The sequence below is a fragment of the Arvicanthis niloticus genome, chromosome 1 (genome assembly GCF_011762505.2).
Source record: "Arvicanthis niloticus isolate mArvNil1 chromosome 1, mArvNil1.pat.X, whole genome shotgun sequence".
Lineage (NCBI taxonomy): Eukaryota > Metazoa > Chordata > Mammalia > Rodentia > Muridae > Arvicanthis > Arvicanthis niloticus.
Window position 1 is genome coordinate 51,272,118 of NC_047658.1, and position 19,217 is coordinate 51,291,334.

Sequence of the window (19,217 nt, forward strand, 5' to 3'; positions counted from 1 at the left end):
CATAGTGTGTGCTTGCATATGGCTATGTCACATGAATGTAGATGCCCTAGGGGGTGGTGGGATTTGTCCCCTGAAACTGGAAATAGAGATGGTTTGAGCCACCTTGTGGAAATCAAACCTGGGTCCTCTGAAAGAGCAGTAAGTGCTCTTAACCACTGAGCCATCTCTCTAACCCTCATATACTTCTGTTAAAAGTAGTAAAGATAGATAAAGTAAAGCTATTTATATACAAATAAAAATATGCTGAATATGAGCAACTGTAAAAGGTAAAATAGTGATATCATTTATATAAAGTTTACAGTGTGGGAAATAGAAATCTTGTTTGTGCTTATACATAAAATACAAATCTAAAAATTCCTGTGAGTGGGTGAATGGGAAAAGATGGAGTGGGGCTTTAACTGTGTCTGCAATGTCTGATTTCTTTTAAATGTTGAAGCAGCTATAACTATTAACAAGAATTTAATGTTGATGCTTTTCTAGTTGAAAAGTTCATATTTTCACATTAACTGCAAAACTTTAGAAAGAAAAGGGGTCGGGGTACAAACCTCTACCATCCAACTTCTGTGACATAAGGTGTCTGCTGAAGTCTAGACTGTATGTATGATATAGATAGCCCTGCACATGTTCTCAGGGTTTGCAGAATTGGAATTTGGCCTTATGCTATCCATCTTGTCTTACAGGTTGTTACACGCTGCCTCACCTGATAATGATGAGTCCTCCAAAATGGAAAGTGAACTAACACGATGCCTTTCTGAGCTCTACCAGAAAAGATCTCATGAAGAGTCTACTGTAGTTAATCAGGAACGCAGCAGAAAGAAACGTATGCACATAGAAAGCCTGCTTCTTATAAAGCAGTCTTATTTTTCTTTTGAGACTATATATATTTTTTATTTATTTAATTATTTTATTTTGTTTTTGTTTTTCAAGACAGGGTTTCTCTATGCAGATCCCTGACTGTCCTGGATTCACTTTGTAGACTAGATTGGCCTTGGACTCACAGAGATCCACCTGCCTCTGCCTCCTGAGTGCCAGGATTAAAGTCATGGGCCATCACACTTGGCCAAGAATGTACATTTTAAAACACTGTTATTCTTTCTAAAAAAAGAAACAAAAGCTTGATTAAGATTGAAATGGAAACTAAAGGCAAATTTTCATATTTCATATTTTAAAATAATTAGTTCACTATGGATTAAATCACTCATGTTCTTTCTTCCTAATGAATTGAGCTTCCTCATTTTGATTATAATAGAAGTATCAATGCAGCTTTTTAAAAAACTATTTACAAATATTTGCTCATCAGTCTCTTTGCCTCCCTGATCCCTTTGCCGGGATCTGAACCCAGGGTATCAGGCATGTTAGGCAATACTTTACCCCTGAGCAACATCCCAGGCCTGACTATAAGCAGTCTGCTTCACTCATGTTGTTGAACATGTAGAGTATTCGCAATTTCTGTCACTATAATATTGTAATATGTATCATGTGTAAACTCAGAGATTTCCTTCTTAGAGGTTTCTAAGAATGAGCTCCTGTGTTAAAGAGTATGAAAGTTGTCTTTTGATGTAGATTGCTAAATTGTTTCAGAAAAGGCATGTACTTGCCTAGTATGCATGAGCTATGAGCTGTGTCCCTAGCACTGCAAAGAAGAAAAGTCTCATCACCGCTCTTGACTATTGGGCAACACTAAATTGAAGTGTGTTTGGGATTGGCTTTGTGTAAAAATCATTAAGATGGGACTGGAGAGGCGACTCAGCAGTTAAGAACATTAGTTGCTTTTGCAGAGGACCCAGGATTAGTTCCCAGCACCCACATGGCAGCACACAGTCATCTGTAACTCTAGTTCCAGGGATCCAGTACCCTCTTTTCATCTCCCTGGGTATCTTTAAAAAAAAGAAAAAGATTGTTGAAATATTTTGCTCTAAACTTCAGTAAAAGGAACCTGTTTACTCTGTATTGTAGGTAGAAGCAGATAAAAGAACTACCTGGTTTAGATAATTTCTGAAGGAAGAGATTTCTTTCCAGTATTCTTTCATAGTATTTGAGACTATAGTTCTTGGTTCCATAGAAGTGAAACTTGACTTTTTTTTCCATGCTGATGTTTTGGCAGGTGGTATCCCTCGAACTCCAGTGAGACAGAAGATGAATACCATGTCCCGCTCCTTGAAGATGTTGAATGTGGCGAGGCTAAATGTAAAGGCTCAGAAGTTACATCCAGATGGTAGTCCAGATATGACTGTGGAGAAGGGGTCCCAAAAGACTGTCATTGGCAGAACAGCAGACAGATTGGAAGACAGAGGAAGAATATTAAGAAGTTCTAAACTTAAAGGTATCCATTCATCCTAGAGCATTTGATGTCTGTATTATTGTATAAGAGGGCTGGAGGCTGGGGAATCTAGCCCAGTTGGTAGAGTGCTTGCCTAGCTTTCATGAAATCTTTGGGTTGATTCCCCAGAACCACATAAAACTTAGCATGATGGTTCACACGTATAGTCTCAGCACTAGAAGATAGAAGCAGGAGGATCAGAATTTTGGTGTCATTGCATCTATGTAATAAGTTTGAGGCCAGCTGAGCTATATGAAACCTCATGTAAATAAATATACAAATAAATAAAATGAAATAGGGGGAGGGGAGAAATAGATTGAGATTATTTGGGGAATTGAAGACTAAATTAAAACCTGAGTTATTCTTTAGGAGCCATCTACCTTTAATTTTTTTTTTTTATTTAATTAATTTATTTTATTGAACTAAGGCTTCATGTAGTCCAGGCTATTTTCAAACTCTCTATGTAGCTGGCCTTGAACTCCTGATCCTCCTGCCTCCACCTTCCCAGTACTGGGATTTCAGGCATGTGCTGCCATGCCCAGTAGAATCTTTCCTTGACCTGGAGCTTGCTGATAGAGTAGGCTGGCTAGATAGTGAGCCCTAAGGCTCCGCCTGTCTCCATCCCCCCCCCCCCCCCCCCCCCCCCCCCCCCCCCCCGCAGTTATGAGTGTGGTCCACCACACCTGGCTTTTTAGAATGCTGGTGCTGGGAGATCAGGTCCTCAGGCTTGCAACTAAGCCATTATTACTGAGTTTTAAGTAATTTTTTTTTACAATATTTTAATTTATATGTGCATATATGCATGTACATGTTATGGTGTACACGTGGAGGTTAGAGGACAGCTCATGGGAGCTTGTCCTCTCTATCTTGTGGGTCCTAGAGATCAAACTCAGGTCATCAGGCTTGGCAGCAGGCACACTTAGCTATGGATCCCCTTACTAGCCTGTTATTGAGTTTAAGAGGGCTTTGTATATTTTGGATAATGGGCCTTTATTTGATGTTCTTTGTAAATATTTTCTCCAAATCTATGGCTTATCTTTTATACTCTTGTCAGTATAGTATATTGGTAGAACATTAGTATTTAATTTATTTTTAGTTAGTTGGGTGTTTGGGTTTTTGTTTGTTTGTTTTTTTGTTGTTGTTGTTTTGTTTTAAATCTCATGAAGCCTAGGCTAATCTCAAGCTTACTATGTGGCTGAGTCTTGCCTTGAACTCCTGTCCCTCCTTTCTCCAGCTCACCTAGGTTTCTTTATTATCTTGTAGCTGTCTGAGACCTTTTCTTTCTTTCTTTCTTTTTTTTTTTTTTTTTTTTTTTTTTTTTTTTTTTTGGTTTTTCCAGACAGGGTTTCTCTGTATAGCCTTGGCTGTCCTGGAACTCACTCTGTAGACCAGGCTGGCCTTGAACTCAGAAACCCGCCTGCCTCTGCCTCCCAAGTGCTGGGATTAAAGGTGTGCGCCACCACTGCCTGGCGACCTTTTCTTTTCATATTATGACTGACTCACTTTGATTAATCTGGAGCATTACAGGTTGTGTCTGAACCTAACATTCCCATTTGGGTGCTCAATTGTTCTAGCACTGTTTGTTGATCTTTTTATTCAGTGTATCACCTTTGTTTTTTGTTAAAGGTCAGTTGACTGGTAGGCACTGTGGAATGTTTAACATCATCCCTGGCATGTACACACTACATGCTAGAAAGCCTTAGTGTCAGTCATGGCCATCCAGATAATTAGATCTCTCCTGGAAGACAAAAGTCTCTGTCTCCTTACATGACGCAGAGTTGATCTGAATATGATAACCAAATGTTCTCCCCCTGACCCCCCACAGAATTTAAAACTGAAGAGGAGCTTCTGGCTTATATACATGACAACTACCGAAAGACTGTGACTACGGGGGAAATCACATTGTATTCGTGTGCTCAAAATATGGTCTCAACCATTAAAGTGTTCCTAAAGTCAAAGGACGTCAAGGAATTAGAAGTAAGAAAGTCTAGATAATACTGCTATAGACATAGTGTTTGGTGGATGGTGGGTTTAGTGCACATACCCTAAAGAATTTCCGTTATACCGCACATGATTGAAAAATGAAGAATATACTGGAGAGATGGCTCAGTGATTAAAAGTACTGCTTTCCAGAGCACCTAGGTTCAACTCCCAGCTACATAGTGGTTCAAAACCTTCAGTAACTCCAGTTTCAAGTGATCTGATGCCCTCTTCTGCCCTCTTTGGGCACTGCATGCATGTGATGCACAGATGTACATACAGTCAAAACACTATACATGTAAAATAAAATAAAGATATGTGACTATTTAAAAAAAAAAGAAAAGTGCTGAGTAGAGGATTGGATACACTTCCAGGTTTGGGACGTGAGCCTGATAAACTGGAGGCCAGAAAGTCAAGTGGACTTCTGTCCCAATGAGACTGCTATAATTTGTGTTGTGTGTTAGCTATATGAATTTAACTTACGGTTTTAACCCTAGCTGCTCTTCAGAATGACTTTGTTATTGATGATTTTGTTTTTATTATTTATCTGTTTGTTTTTTGTGTATATGAGTATTTTGTCTGTATGTATGTCTGCATATCATGTACACTGAGTCCCTGGAACCGGAGTTATAGACATTTGTTAACTACCATGTGGTTGCTGGGTATCAAACCTGGGTCCTCTAGAACAGCAGACAGTGCTCTTAATTGCCGAACCATCTCACCAGATGGTTGTTGTTGGTTTTCTTTTTTCTTTTCTTTTCTTTTTTTTTTTTTTTAGTGTAGAATAGAGTTTATTCAGGGCATGGGGAGGGGAGTTAAGAGGGTAGAGTAGAGGCAGAGAGAGAGAGAGAGAGAGAGAGAGAGAGAGAGAGAGAGAGAGAGAGAGAGACACTGAGACTCAAGAAAAAGATCTTTCTTTGTGTGTGGGGGGAGGGTGTAGCAAGGGGTGTGTGGTATATGTATGCATGTGTGCAAGTACTTGCAGAGTCCAGAAGAACGTATCTGATCCTCAAGAGCTGGAGTTATGAGTGGTTGTGAGCAGAGCAGTCTAACATTGATGCTAGCTAGCAGTTCTCTGCAAGAGCAATAGCTGCTCTTAACCCTAACCATTGTGCCATCTGTACAGCCCAAGAAACCTTTCTTTAATAGTTCAAATCTAAAGGCTTGCTGTATCTACTTTTTTTTTTTTTTAAAGCCACATTCTCTTTAAGATAGCAAAGGAAAATACAAGTGACGGTTTTCTCCTACATAATTACTTTGTATTTGCAGGTGATGTGCCTGAATCATATGAACAGTAACCTCTTAAAAACCAGCAAGACCCTCAGACAGAACCTAGGGGGAAAGGTGGATAAAGAAGACAAAGTCCGAGAGTAAGAAACTACTTTGTTTATTTTTACCATTACTCCAAAACGGTTCTGAGGTTATCTTTTGTCATTATCTTTATGATGGTCTGAGGGGCAGTTGGAGTCACCTAATTACCTAAGAATCGTACCAGTAGTTAGAGAAAGCACTGGATTCTTACTGGACTCATTTCCCATTTCCCTCCATCCCTTCCTTTCTTCCTTTTTTTTTTTTTTTTTTTTTTTTTTTAAATAAAAAAAGAGTATTATGGAGCCCAGCTGGCCTAAAACTTGCTATCTAACTGAGGCTGGCCTTGAATTCCATCTCCTGCTTCACCTCTTAAGTATTGAGATTCAGAAGTGTATCACCATTCCTAGTTATCTAGTGCTGGGAATCAACGGTGCAGCCTCGGGCACGCTAGGCAAGCACTTTACCAACTGAGCAACATTCCCGAGTCCCCTACCCATGCCCTGCTTTGTTTATTTTTTTATTTTTTCCCTCTCTTTTTCAGTACTGGAGATTGAATTTAGGGCTTTGTATATGGTAGGCACATGCTTTAGCACTGAGTTACATTCCCAGTTCTTGGTCATTGTTTCTTACATTAATAGATCTTTGCTCTAAGAAAGAGCTTCACTAAATATCAGTCAAAGGAGATGTGACCAGGTACTTTGTTTCCTCCAGGTGCCAGCTTCAGGTATTTCTTCGTCTGGAGATGTGTGAGCAGTGCCCCTCAGTACTGGAACGTACAGATGAGGTGGAGCAGTTAGTGGAGGAGGTAAGCCCATGGCTGCTGCCCTGAGCGTACACTCCTTCTCTCAGCTTCCTGGCAGAGTCTGTGGCAACTTTCTGCAATCTCTTTCAGGTAACAGATCTGCTGCGTATGGTGTGTCTCACTAAGGACTCAGCATACCTGTCAGAGTTTCTGGAGGAGATTTTAAGATTGTAAGTTCAATGAGTACTGGCTTAGTTTAAAAAACTTTTGTTGTTGTTTTTGTTGTTTTGTTTTTTAAACAATGACTACACATGTTGTTGTCTTAGAATTATAAGGTTCCAGGGGTGTTTTTTCATACTGGTAACTCAGTTCTGTGTCTAACCAATATATTCCATAGGTATATTGACTCCATTCCCGGGACAATTGGACAACTTTACCACAGCCTGGGGTTAAAGATTCCTCAGAAGCTGGCTGGAGTCCTTCCTACAGAATTCTTTAGTGATGATTCTATGACTCAAGAGAGCACGTCACCACCTCCCTCATCAAGTGCTCACAGATCAGTGTCAGCCATTACTGAGTCTGAGCAGTTGGAGGAGCTGCGGACCAGATCAGCCAAGAAGAGAAGGTAGGAGGCAAGGCGTTGGAGCAATCCCTTGCACTGTGGTTAAGTTCAGAGTAGCAGATTTGAAGACAGTCTTGCCTCTGCTCATCTAATGTACTAAGGTGGAAGTTGCCCTTGTATCAGAATCAAGACAAAAACTCTGGAGTTCCCTCCCAGTAGCATCATTCATGATACATTTTTTTCTAGGGGGATATGTGGTGTTTACTTTGGTATACAAAACCCTTTACTGTCTACAAGGGTTGTCTAAGAACTACAAACCTGTTGTGAGATAAGATCAGGGTTTCAGTTACTTAGAACATCTCCCCTGCTGCCTTTTATGCTATTAACTAGCTGAATCTGTATTAGTCTTTTTTTTTTTTTTTTTTTTTAAAAAAACTCAGGACTTGTTATAAATATAGGCCAAGCTCAAGATAACTAACTAGCATTTATTTAAACAACATATTTTAGATGCTGGTTTCACTTAAACCTAACTACATATTTGCTCTATTTTGTGTGTTCTCTTATTTCTATTTTTAAAAGGAAAAATGCACTAATAAGACATAAAAGTATTGCAGAGATTTCCCAGACTCTTCGACAAATTGAAGTTCCCAAAGTGTCCAAGAGAGCTACAAGAAATGTAAGTAGTCACCAATAAATGGGGGCTAACTGTTACTCCTGTTAGCAAGGGCTGACAGTGTAGAAGGACAGTGGTGTTTCTCCTGTTAGGAACTTACCTTATCTGAAATGACATTTCAGAATTTTTGGATTTTAGAGTATTTATATAGGGTATTGACAATTAAAAAAATAAAACAAAAAACAAACAAACAAACAAAACAATTTTGGGGGGTTGGAGAGACTGCTCAGTGGTTAAGAGCTCACAGATCAGTATCAGCCATTACTGAGTCTGAGCAGTTGGAGGAGCTGTGGACCAGATCAGCCAAGAATAGAAGGTAGGAGGTCCTGAGCTCAATTCCCAGCAACCAATGGTAGCTCACAACCATCTGTATGTAGCTGTACTACTGTGGAATCTGTTATCCTCTTCTGATGCAGACATAACATGCAGACAAAATACCCATGTACATAAATAATCCTTTTGGGAAAGAAAAATCTTTGGATTTTAGCTCAATTCAGATTTTGGACTTTTGGATAAAGGGATAGTCAACTAGTGTTGAATATTTTTATGAACATTGTGAACATGTATTAAACTATAACCAAATGAATAAAGAAATATAAACTTAAAAAAAATCTACAGATAAGGAGATAGTTCAGTCAGTAAAGTACTTGCAACTTGCATTCAATCACCACCAAAACTGCAGCACACACATGTGTACACACATTTGCACGCACATACATGTATAGATAGGGGGTGAGGGTTGGAGGTAGGGAGAATGTAAGCTGAGGAGATAGCTCAATCAATAAACTTTTTGCCTTAACAACTTGAGGATCTGATTTGATCTCTAGAACCATGTTTAAAAAATATGTCTGAGCCAGGCAGTGGTGGTGTATGCCTTTAATTCTAGCACTTGGGAGGCAGAGGCAGGTGGATTTCTGAGTTCGAGGCTAGCCTGGTCCACAAGAGTGAGTTCCAGGACAGCCAGGGCTATACAGAGAAACCCTGTCTCAAAAAAACGAAAAAAACAAAAAACAACCCAATAAATAAATAAGTCCAAGGGCTGGCGGATGGCTTAATGGTTAAGAGCACTGGCTGTTCTTCCAGAGGTCCTGAGTTCAATTCCTAGCAACCATATGGGGCTCAAGACCATCTATAAAGGGATCTGATGCCCTTTTCTGGCTTACTCCTACATTAAAAAAAGAAAAATACATGAATAGAATTTTTTTTTTTAAAGTGTCAAATGAGACTGTTGAGATGGCTTATATTGGCTGCTTTTTCAAAGGATCTAGATTTGTTTCCTAGCACCCATATGGCAAGTCACAACTATCTGTAACTCTAGCTTCAGGAGATACAACACCTTCACACAGACATACTTGTAGATAAAGTACCAATGCACACAAAATACATCATTTTTTTAAAAAGACTTGTCTTGATAGTACACACCTTCAACCCCAGCACTTGGGGGACAAGAAGATCATTGCGTATGAGGCTAGCCTAATCTACAGAACAAATTCCAGGATAGCCAGGCCTACACAGGTTAATACTGTATCCACAAAAAGAAAAGCCAGGTATTGGGGACATATTTAGTTGGTGAAAGTGTTTGCCATGCAACATAAAGACCTGAACCCATGCATAAAACACCTAGCATGGTGGCACATACTTGTAATCTACCACTGGGGAGACAGAGAGTCCTTCCTTCCTGGGTTTGCTAGACAGCTATTTCAGGCCAGTAAGAGACCCTATCTTTAAAACAAAATGTCACCAGGTGCTGGTGGTGCGCACCTTTAATCCCAGTACTTAGGTGACAATGGCAGGCAGATCTCTGAGTTTGAGGCTGGCCTGGTCTACAGAACAAGTTCCACAACAGCCAGGGCTACACAGAGAAACCCTGTCTCGAAAACAAGAATGTAGATGGTACCTAAAGGATGATACTTTAAGTTATTTTCTGCTTACACACATGTGTGTATGTACATACACACATGTGGACCTGTCCCTACACAGATACACACATCTGTGAGCAAACAAACACAAAGACTGTGATATTTATAGTAATATGAAGAAGACAAGTAAAAACTAGGAATGGGGGCTGGAGAGATGGCTCAGAGATAAGAGCACTTGCTTCCCTTTTGGTGGCTCTGGTGGCTGGTTTTCACAACCATACTTTGACACTGAGAAAGCTCACAGCCACCTGTAACTCCAGCACCAGGATCACATTTTTAATCTCCAAGGGCATCTGCACTTGTTTTCGCTATCTCCCATAAAAATACTTGTCAATATGTTACATTTCATTTCAACAGCAAGTTGGAAAAAAAAAAGCTGGCCATTATCATGAAGCCTGGTGGTAACTGGTTTTCTGTGGTGGCACATGATTTTCCTGTGGAGGGAAACAAAGCCGTGTACCTAGAGTCTGCTAAGTGTATGTAACATCATGCTGAGGAAAGAGAGGAGACACTTTGGAACATGAACTATTTGAGAAGAAGTCAAGTCTGAGTTGGAGCTGGCTTCAGAAGCATCCTCACTGTGGTGGTGGCAGCTCCTCTCCAGACTGCACTTAGCATGGGAGGTCACAATATTTACTTTCTTACCACACCTTACCTGTGGATAAGATGCCAGTATTATAGATCTTGCAGTCATGATTGAAGGGCAGGAAATCTAAAAGCAGAGGAACAGAAGCTGGGTAAACTCTGTGATCACCAGGTTTTATAGTGATTCATACTTTCTAGCTGTTTTTGATTATTTATTTATTTATTATTTTAGATTTTCCAAGGCAGCCATGGCTGGGCATGGAGACACATTCCTTTAGACCCAGCATTCAGGAGTCAGAGGATCTCTGAGTTTGAGACTGGCCTGGCCCACATAGTAAGCTCCAGGCCAGCCAAAGCTATATAGTGTGACCCTGTTTTAGAAATACAACAACAAAACCAGAGCAGACTTATGAAGATGAAGATTTTATGTTGATTAAAGAATGTATTTCATGCCAGTTGGTAGCATAAATAATGACAGCTGTTGAACTGAAAGGTCAGATACTAAGTTTGTATATAAGAAATGTGAGAATTTTTGATTTTTCAGACAGTTTCTCTATGTAGCACTTGCTGTCCTGCAGCTTTTTAGACCAGTTTTGGTTTTTCAAGACAGGGTTTCTCTGTGTATTCTTGGCTGTCCTGGAACTTGATTTGTAGACCAGGCTCTGAACTTACAGAGATCAACCTGCCTCTGACTCCCAAGTGCTATGATTAAAAACAATTGTGACTGCCACCTGGCTATGTTTTTTTAAGGTCAATATAGCTAAGTAAGGAAGCATGGAATTTGTAGTGTAAATGTAGCATTTGTTAATTATATAAATCACATTAGTATATATTACTTCCTTTGCATATATTAATTCCTAAAGATTAGAGTGATTGGGGAAAAGGTTTTGATCCCATCCTAGATACATACAATCTCTTAGGGTTTTTTTCTTTGCTTCTTTTTTTTTTTTTTTTAAGATTTTTTTTCATTTTATTTTATGTGTATGGGTGTTTTGCCCGTGTGTATGGAAGTGTACCATGTGAATGCCTAGTGCCTATAAAGACCAGAAGAGGATATCAGACTCTCTGGCACTAGAGTTACAGACAGTTGTGAGTGGCATTATGGGTGATTATGGGTGATGGAAACTGAACCTGAGTCCTCTCCAGAGCTGCTAATACTCTTAACCACTGAGCCAAAAGTCTGTAGCCTGTTTCCTTTGTTATGTGGAAGAACAGGGTTGGTAAATAAGATTAACTAACAAAGGGTTGATTTAAAAGTTGATAATGTGTTGATACAGAAAAAGCCAGTCATGCTTTATTTGCTTGCTTATTTACTTACTTAATGTGTGTGGGTATTGTGCCTGCATGTCTGTCTGCACATTCATACCTGGTACCCAGAGAGGGCATAAGGTCTGCTAGGATGGGAGCTAAAAACAGTTCTAAGTTGCTGTGTTGACTGGGAGTCAAACTCAGGCCTCTGGATCCAGTTTTGTGTGTGTGTGTGTGTGTGTGTGTGTGTGTGTGTGTGTGTGTGTGTGTGTGTGTGTGTGTTTTAGTTTCCTTACTAGGGACTCTTGTTGGATGCATTTTTATAGTTGTGACCTAGATCATTATAGATGTTACTAACTAATACAACTGATGATTACCATATGTAGTCTTTCCAGAGAGACCCTGACTATAATCCTGAGATCATTTATCAAGTTTGTCTCTGATGCAGGCCTCTAATCCTAGGATTTGGAGCACTGAGGCAGGTGGAATGCAAATTCAGAGCTTTCAGAATGAGTTCACAAGACTAACCTGGGCAACCTAGTGAGACTCAGTCTCAAAATAAAACCTAACAGGGATTGGCGGTAACTCAGTAGAGGAGTCCTTGCCTACCATGTTTCAGGACCCTGGGTTCAATTCCCAGCACCCACATGGTAGCTCAGAGCCATTCATAATTCCAGTTCCAGGGAGATTCTCTGTCCTCATCTGACCTCTGTGGGCATGTACATGGTACACATACAAACATGCAGGCAAAACATTCATACACACAAAGTAAAATAAATAAAGCAGGAAGGAAGCAAGCAAGCAAGCAAACAAACAGAAAAAATCTTGAAAAATGATTCCCTTATTTTGATGCACCTGAAATTTACTCTTGACTCCTTTACTAGGGTAATAAGCCAAGAGTGGTTTGATGCAGAAGCATAAAAAGCCCAGTGTTCTAATCAATCTTTCCCCTGTTTAGGTATAGAATGTATGTATGATCATTAACAAAAAGTTGAAACCATGTAACTCAAACAGTATCTCTCAGAGTGTGCAATACCAGTTATACTCTGTTGTGTGTGATCCTAGACCTTTTCCTGTATATTCTTAAAGTAGACGTCAACAGTTTGTGTTTGTTTATAATGTACCTCATCTATGTATGTATAACCAGCCTAGACTACAGAGAGTCTTGTTTTTTAATGAAACTAAGGAACAAGAAAGAAAACAAAAGATCTAAATCATTGTGCTTAGTTTTCTGAATTTTGTGCGCACACACACACACACACACGTCACATATATCTATCTCTCTGGTGGTACACACTAGTCTCCGGTGTGCTTTCACATTCCCTTTGGTTGGGTGATTTCCCTGTCTCACTTTCTATGTGCATTCCCAGTGCTTCTTACTCTGGATTGCTACTCTGTCGAGGGAAGTCTCTGGAACCTGGCCTTAGTGCTGTGCTTCTCTCTGAGTTGCCTCCCTATTCAGAGGGTTTCAGGTAGAACTGTTAGCTTTTTGTCTTGAATGAATGCCTGTTGATCGTCCTCACTTCTCACCTACAGGAGAACTCTCACCCTGCTTCTGGACAGCTGCCAGTCCCAAGAAAAGACACAATACAGGGTATGTTTTGATTTTTCAACACCTAGTCACTGGAGTGACAAATTTATTATGATTGGATGTATTTAATGTAAGTTACATCTCTATATCATCAGTGGATAAAAATATATGAATTCCATGTTTTAGGGGACAAGATAGTTAATATAACCTCAAAATACTGCATCTAGTAAATTACCACCTAAAATATTTTAAAGTGTCATTACCATGGAATCTACAACTAGAAAAAAAGACAAGAAAGAAAGAAAAGAGAGACAGTGGAGCTTCTTTAGACAAAGGAGCTTAAACATGTTGGCCAAAGTACTTTTTTTTTTTTTTTTTTTTTTTTGATTTATTTATTTTTATTTATATGAGTACACTGTAGCTTCTTCAGACACCAGAAGAGGGCATCAGATTCCATTACAGATGGTTGTGAGCCACCATGTGGTTGCTGGGAATTGAACTCAGGACCTCTGGAAGAACAGTCAGTGCTTTTAACCTCTGAGCCATCTCTCCAGCCCCCAAAGTACATTTCTTAAGTTAACTTTTTTCTTTCCTTTTAACTTTTTTTTTTTTCCTTTTTACAATTAAAATATAACTTTATCATTTTTCTCCTTCCTTGTCGACTCTCTAGTCCTGCACATGAGCCCTCCTATCCCTTTGGAAATCATGGTCCCTTTTTCTTTGTTATTGTTTCATTTGTGTGTGTGCAGCACAAACTTAAACATACAAACACACAGCGTGTTTAGTGTTGCTTGTATGCATAGGATTCCAGGGCTGACCCCTTGGTATTAGATAGCCAATACCAATTAGGGGGCTCATACCTGTGGAAGACTATTTCTCTCAAGTTCATAATATATTTTCTGTTTGTGTTTTGTTTGTTTGTTTGTTTGTTTGTTTGTTTTGTTTTTCGAGACAGGGTTTCTCTGTGTAGTCCTGGCTGTCCTGGAACTCATTTTGTAGACCAGGCTGGCCTCGAACTCAGAAATCCGCCTGCCTCTGCTTCCCAAGTGCTGGGATTAAAGGTGTGCGCCACCACCGTCCAGCTTGTGTTTTGTTTTAAGATAAGCTCTCACTATTTAGTTCTGGCTGCCTGGCACTCATTATGTAAACCAGGCTGGCCCTGGAGTACACAGATATCTGCCTACCTCTGCTCTGCTCTAGGATTAACAAATACAAACATTTAACAAATTTCTAAGAGAAAATATTAAATTCATTATTAGAAAAAATACTTCCTACAAAGAACTGTCTAAGATTAGATGATAGCTTCACTGCTGAACTCCACCTAGCATTTAAGAATAAACACCTCAGCTTGGATTATTTCTGTTGATAATTCTGGACAGTTCATTGAGATGTACCTTGAACAATGATGCTGAGATATCTGTTTATCCACAAGCAAAAGAATGATGGGGACTGGAGAGATGGCTCAACACTGGCTGCTCTTCCAGAGGTCCTGAGTTCAATTCCCAGCAACCACATGGTGGCTCACAACCATCTGTAATGAATCTGATGCCTTCTTCTGGTGTGTCTGAAGAGAGTGACAGTGTACTCAAATAAATCTTTAGAAGTTAGAAGAATCACACTGGGCCTCTAACTCATTCTAAAGTCTATGTAAAAACTTTTGGAACTTGTAAGGTCAGTAGTTTTGAGGTCCCCCAGGAGTGTGCTATCCAAAGGAATCGTTTTAAAACATGGGCACAGAGTGGCTTCCCTAAGCAGCTCTGTGTTTGTGTCTGGCATGCTCAGTTAGTTGACACCAACATAAGGTTTTTTATCTCCTATCTTTCCCTCTCTGCTTTTAGAAGTAACAAAAGTTCGAAGAAACCTCTTCAACCAGGAAATGCTTTCTCCTTCAAAGAGGGGGCTAAAGAAGGGGCTGCCTCGAAGTCATTCTGTGTCAACTTTGGAATGTCTACACCATAAACAGGACAAGTTCAAGAAGACCAAAAGCAGTACATTTCAGGGTAACTACAGAAAAAGAGTTTGTAACAAGTCTGCTGATGACATTGTTCCCACTTCTATTCCCAAAGTGGTAATTGAGTCTTTCTGGGTTTTCTTGACTGGCTTAGATAAAGGTTTGCCAATTTTATTGATCATTTGAGGAAAGTTGAACTTTTCTCCATTGACATTCTGACCTCACTTTCCTTCTCTCTACTTACTTTGGATTTTAGTTTGTTGGCTTTTCTTTTTTCTTTCTTTTTTTTTTCTTTTTATTTATTATTATTATTATTTTTAAAGTTTTTGTTGTTGGTTTTGTTTTGGGGAGGGTGTGGACAATAAGTGTTTCATTGTGGATCTCTTGGGGTCATCTTTCTTGGAGTCCATTAAACTTGGGTTAGGTTTGTGTCTTTCATCTGATTAAGGAAGTTTTCAACCATTTTTCTTCAGTAATGTTTTCTGCCTCTTTGTCTTTTCTCCTTTTAAATTTCCCATGAGGCATGTCGTGGCATGCATGCTGCTATAGTGTACAAGCATGCCTCAGTCTTTATTTTTCTTTTTCTTTTTTCTGGTTAGACGGTTTAATTTTGGATGACTTTTTTTTTTTTCAAATTTTTGACATTCATTGATTATTCTGCCTGCTCATTCCCATGATTAAATCCCTTAATACTGAATTCCTTTCTTTCTTTCTTTTTTTCTTTCTTTTCCTTTCCTTTCCTTTCCTTTCCTTTCCTTTCCTTTCCTTTCCTTTCTTTTCTTTTCTTTTCTTTCTTCGAGACAGGGTTTCTCTATGTAGCCCTGGCTGTCCTGGAACTCACTCTGTAGACCAGGCTGGCCTGGAACTCAGAAATCCGCCTGCCTCTGTCTCCCAAGTGCTGGGATTAAAGGTTTGTGCTACCACTGCCCAGCTGAATTTTTTATTCCATCTGTATTTTTTTGTTGTTGTTTTAAGTAAGTCTCATTTAACCTAGGCTAACCTCAAGCTTGCTATATAACTTTTGATTTCTTTCTTTTCTTTTCTTTTCTTTTTTTCCTTCTTATCCAAATTATTTTTATCTTTGGAAATTTTTTTAATTAAAATATAATAATATCATTTTTCCCCTCCAGTCCCTCCCATATTCTCCCCTCACTCCCTCTCAGCTTCATGATCTCCAAATCCATTTAGTGTTGCTTGTGTGTGTATGAGTTTAGGGCTGAACAATTGGTATTAGATAACCATCTCTGGGACAAAGACTTAATTCTTTCTCTCTCTCTCAGCAGTCAGTAGTTGCCAGTAGTTCTTTGTCTAGGTCTTGTCTAGGGCTGTGAGATTTCCCCTTCCATGTTAGCATGTCTGTTGATGGTGTCATTATTCAGGTTTGTTTAGGCATCCATGTTTTTTTTTGCTTGTAGGCCAGGCTAGTTTTGAGGAAGACCATGGTGGGCCCTTAATTTTTTTTTATTTTATTTTATTTTTTGCCTATGAGTTTATCAGCTCATTGAGCATATTTAGACAAGTTGTTAAAACATTTCTATAATTTCAGGGTCTAAACTACTTTAGGGATGATTTCTGCCAGTTTTTTTTTGTTTTTTTTTGTTTTTTTTTTGTTTTTTTTTTTTTTTTTTTTTTTCTGTTAATGGGAAATTAACATCCTTTATTGTTTGCACCCTTTTGGTTTTTGTTATGAACTAGCTATTGACAAATAATAATGAAGTAGCTGTGTTGATTGGATTCTTCAGTCTCTCAGAGCTTACTGACTTTTGCTTATTGCAATATGTAGCTATCCACTTGTAGTTTTTTCCAACCTACTTTTTTATAAAACATTCCCTGTTATGTGTAACACTGAAGTTTCTGTCTTTTATCATTGTGTACCAGCAATTCATAGATGTCTGGGTTCAAAAAGGATTAAAAAAAGCTGCACCTGACCCTTTAAATCTACTGATAAAGGGCTAGAGAGATAGTTCAGTGGTTTAGAGCACCTCCTGCCTTTCCAAAGGACCTGTACCCATGTTGGATGGCTTACTACAGTCTTTTACCCTAGCTGCTGGGAGATCTAATGCCTCTAGACACCACCAGCAACAGTACTCACATGCACACAAGCACTTAAATTAACAATCAGGGCTGGAGAGATGGCTCAGCTGCTAAGAGCATTGGCTGCTCTTCCAGAGGTCATGAGTTCAATTCCCAGCAACTACATGGTGGCTCACAACCATCTATAGGGGGATCTGATGCCCTCTTCAGGCAGGCAGATGTATATGCATCAGCAGAGCACTCATATATTAAATAAATAAAATTTTAAAAAAAATTAGCAATCAGTCTATTGATAGATGCTGTGGAACAAAGCCATTGTCATTTGAGCAGGCTGAAACTGAACCAATGTCTGTACCCATCCCACAGGGATTTTTAAAATATTTTACATTGACTTAATGTCTTTTAAGACAGGGTCTCACTGTGTAGCCTTGGCCAGCCTGTCTGGAGCTTGCTAAGCAGACCAGACCTCAAACTCAGAGGTCCACCTCTGTCTAAGACATTCGTCAGGCAGGCTTGTATCATTTTTAATCATGCTGATGAACTGCTGTATTCTGTTGAGCCCTGAAGGCTTAGAGTCTAGCTTAGAGTTTAGCATCCTCTCTAGCTAGGTAGTAAGCCACATATAAGTTCAGATACCACCCTTTTCCTTGCTGTTGCCTGAGAAGGTTAAGTGAGATTTATAGTCAACACTGTTTTTGCATCTTAGGTTACCCCAAACTGCTGACTAAGAGTGTGGCTGAGACCCCAGTCCACAAGCAAATCTCCAGGAGGCTGCTCCACAGGCAAATCAAGGGCAGGTGAGTGAGAGCCCTATCCAGATCCCTTCATATGCCCAGGCTACTTCAGCACTATCTCACAGGCATCCTGTGCCTTCTCTCGAATTTCTTGACTAATTTTTTTTTTTAAGATGTATTTATTTATTTTATGTTGCTGTCTTCAGACACACCAGAAGAGGGCATCAGATCCCATTACAGATGGTTTTAAGCCACCATGTGGTTGCTGGGAATTGAACTCAGGACCTCTGGAAGAGACAGTCAGTGCTCTTAACCTCTGAGCCATCTCTCCAGCCCTGTTGCATATATTTTATTGACAGTCAAACAATATACACTGTTCCACTCTTCATTAGGCATAATTATTTAAGACTTATGCATATTGCCTGTATCAATTCACTCCTTTTTATTTCTGATCAGTATTTCATTAAAGAGATCTTCTGCATTCACCTGTTGACAGGAAAGGTGGATCCTTTTCCTGCCGGGCAAGGCTGGAGATCCAGCTTACCTTTGATAGAGGTACAGCTGTGGTTTGTTTTTCTGTAGTCACTAAGTCACTAGTTGGACTAGGGTAATTTCTGTTCCTTTTTAAAAAAAAAAAAAAAAGGCATGGGAGTAAATTTTGTCTTAATCTTTTGGTATCTGAGGTGTCAACTTCTCCATCACCCAATCTAAGATATAAGCAGCAAAAATAAAACCCAGGGAGCTCGCTGACCCTCATTCTTCAGGACCCCAGTTGGATTACCTTTCTTTCCACATCTCAATACAAATAGGGGAAAAGTACATCTACTATATATTGTCACAGGTCCACCTAGACATGTATAGATTTTACACACTTGTGAACGTTACAGGATAATTGTGAAAAGTGAAAGTGACAAGTCAGAAGCCCTTGACAAGCTGATATGCTTGTCAGCAGAAATGTAAACATTATTGCTGGGACTGTACAATGTTTAACTGTACTTTTTTTTTAATGAAATAATGGACAAAAAAATCCTCTTCTATTTTTAAGCCAATTTTTATATTATCAAAATACTTTTTACAGTAAAAGCATTCTAGGGTGGTTAAGAGCATAGTCTATTACAGAGACCCTGAGCTCAGTTCCCAGCACCTAGCACCCAGCACCCATGTAGGGTAATTCACACCAGCCTGTAATTCTAGCTCCAGGGGATCCAGTACCTCTGCTCTCTGTGAGCACCTGCACATGTGCTAGCACTTTTTTTTTTTTTAATTTTAAAAAATTCTAACTATCTCATAATTCTGTATATTTGGAACATAGCTTGGTGATGGTGTAGATTCTTAGCTTGTGCAAGATCCATGGTTCATCCCCGTCTCTCACACACATAAGTGACAATAATTGTGCATGGAAGGGCTTGCTGATGCCAGTGTTGTCAAACCAGAGACCTTTGTAATCTTGTTAGGTGAGATATATTCTATCTTTCATGTGTTTTGTTGTTGCTTTTTATATTTTAAGAGTGTGTGTATGTACTTGCATGACCATGCATGTGGAGGTTGAGGATAGTTTTTAGAGTTGGTTCTGTCCTATCATGTGGGTCCTGGAGATAGAACTCAGGTTGTTGGACTTGGTACAAGC

General features: G+C 39.4%; 1 protein-coding gene across 1 annotated transcript in view; it reads left to right on the plus strand.

Annotated features, from left to right (window-relative positions):
- The window catches only part of Ticrr (TOPBP1 interacting checkpoint and replication regulator), a 43,323-nt gene that overhangs the window by 15,423 nt on the left and 8,683 nt on the right, over positions 1-19,217 (plus strand). Inside the window, exons 6-16 of the mRNA XM_034484134.2 lie at positions 681-820; positions 2,105-2,323; positions 4,146-4,297; positions 5,570-5,670; positions 6,323-6,416; positions 6,504-6,583; positions 6,751-6,978; positions 7,495-7,591; positions 12,877-12,934; positions 14,710-14,871; positions 17,563-17,653. Coding sequence (XP_034340025.1) covers positions 681-820; positions 2,105-2,323; positions 4,146-4,297; positions 5,570-5,670; positions 6,323-6,416; positions 6,504-6,583; positions 6,751-6,978; positions 7,495-7,591; positions 12,877-12,934; positions 14,710-14,871; positions 17,563-17,653 — 1,422 coding nt within the window. The remainder of the gene's footprint in view (positions 1-680; positions 821-2,104; positions 2,324-4,145; positions 4,298-5,569; positions 5,671-6,322; positions 6,417-6,503; positions 6,584-6,750; positions 6,979-7,494; positions 7,592-12,876; positions 12,935-14,709; positions 14,872-17,562; positions 17,654-19,217) is intronic.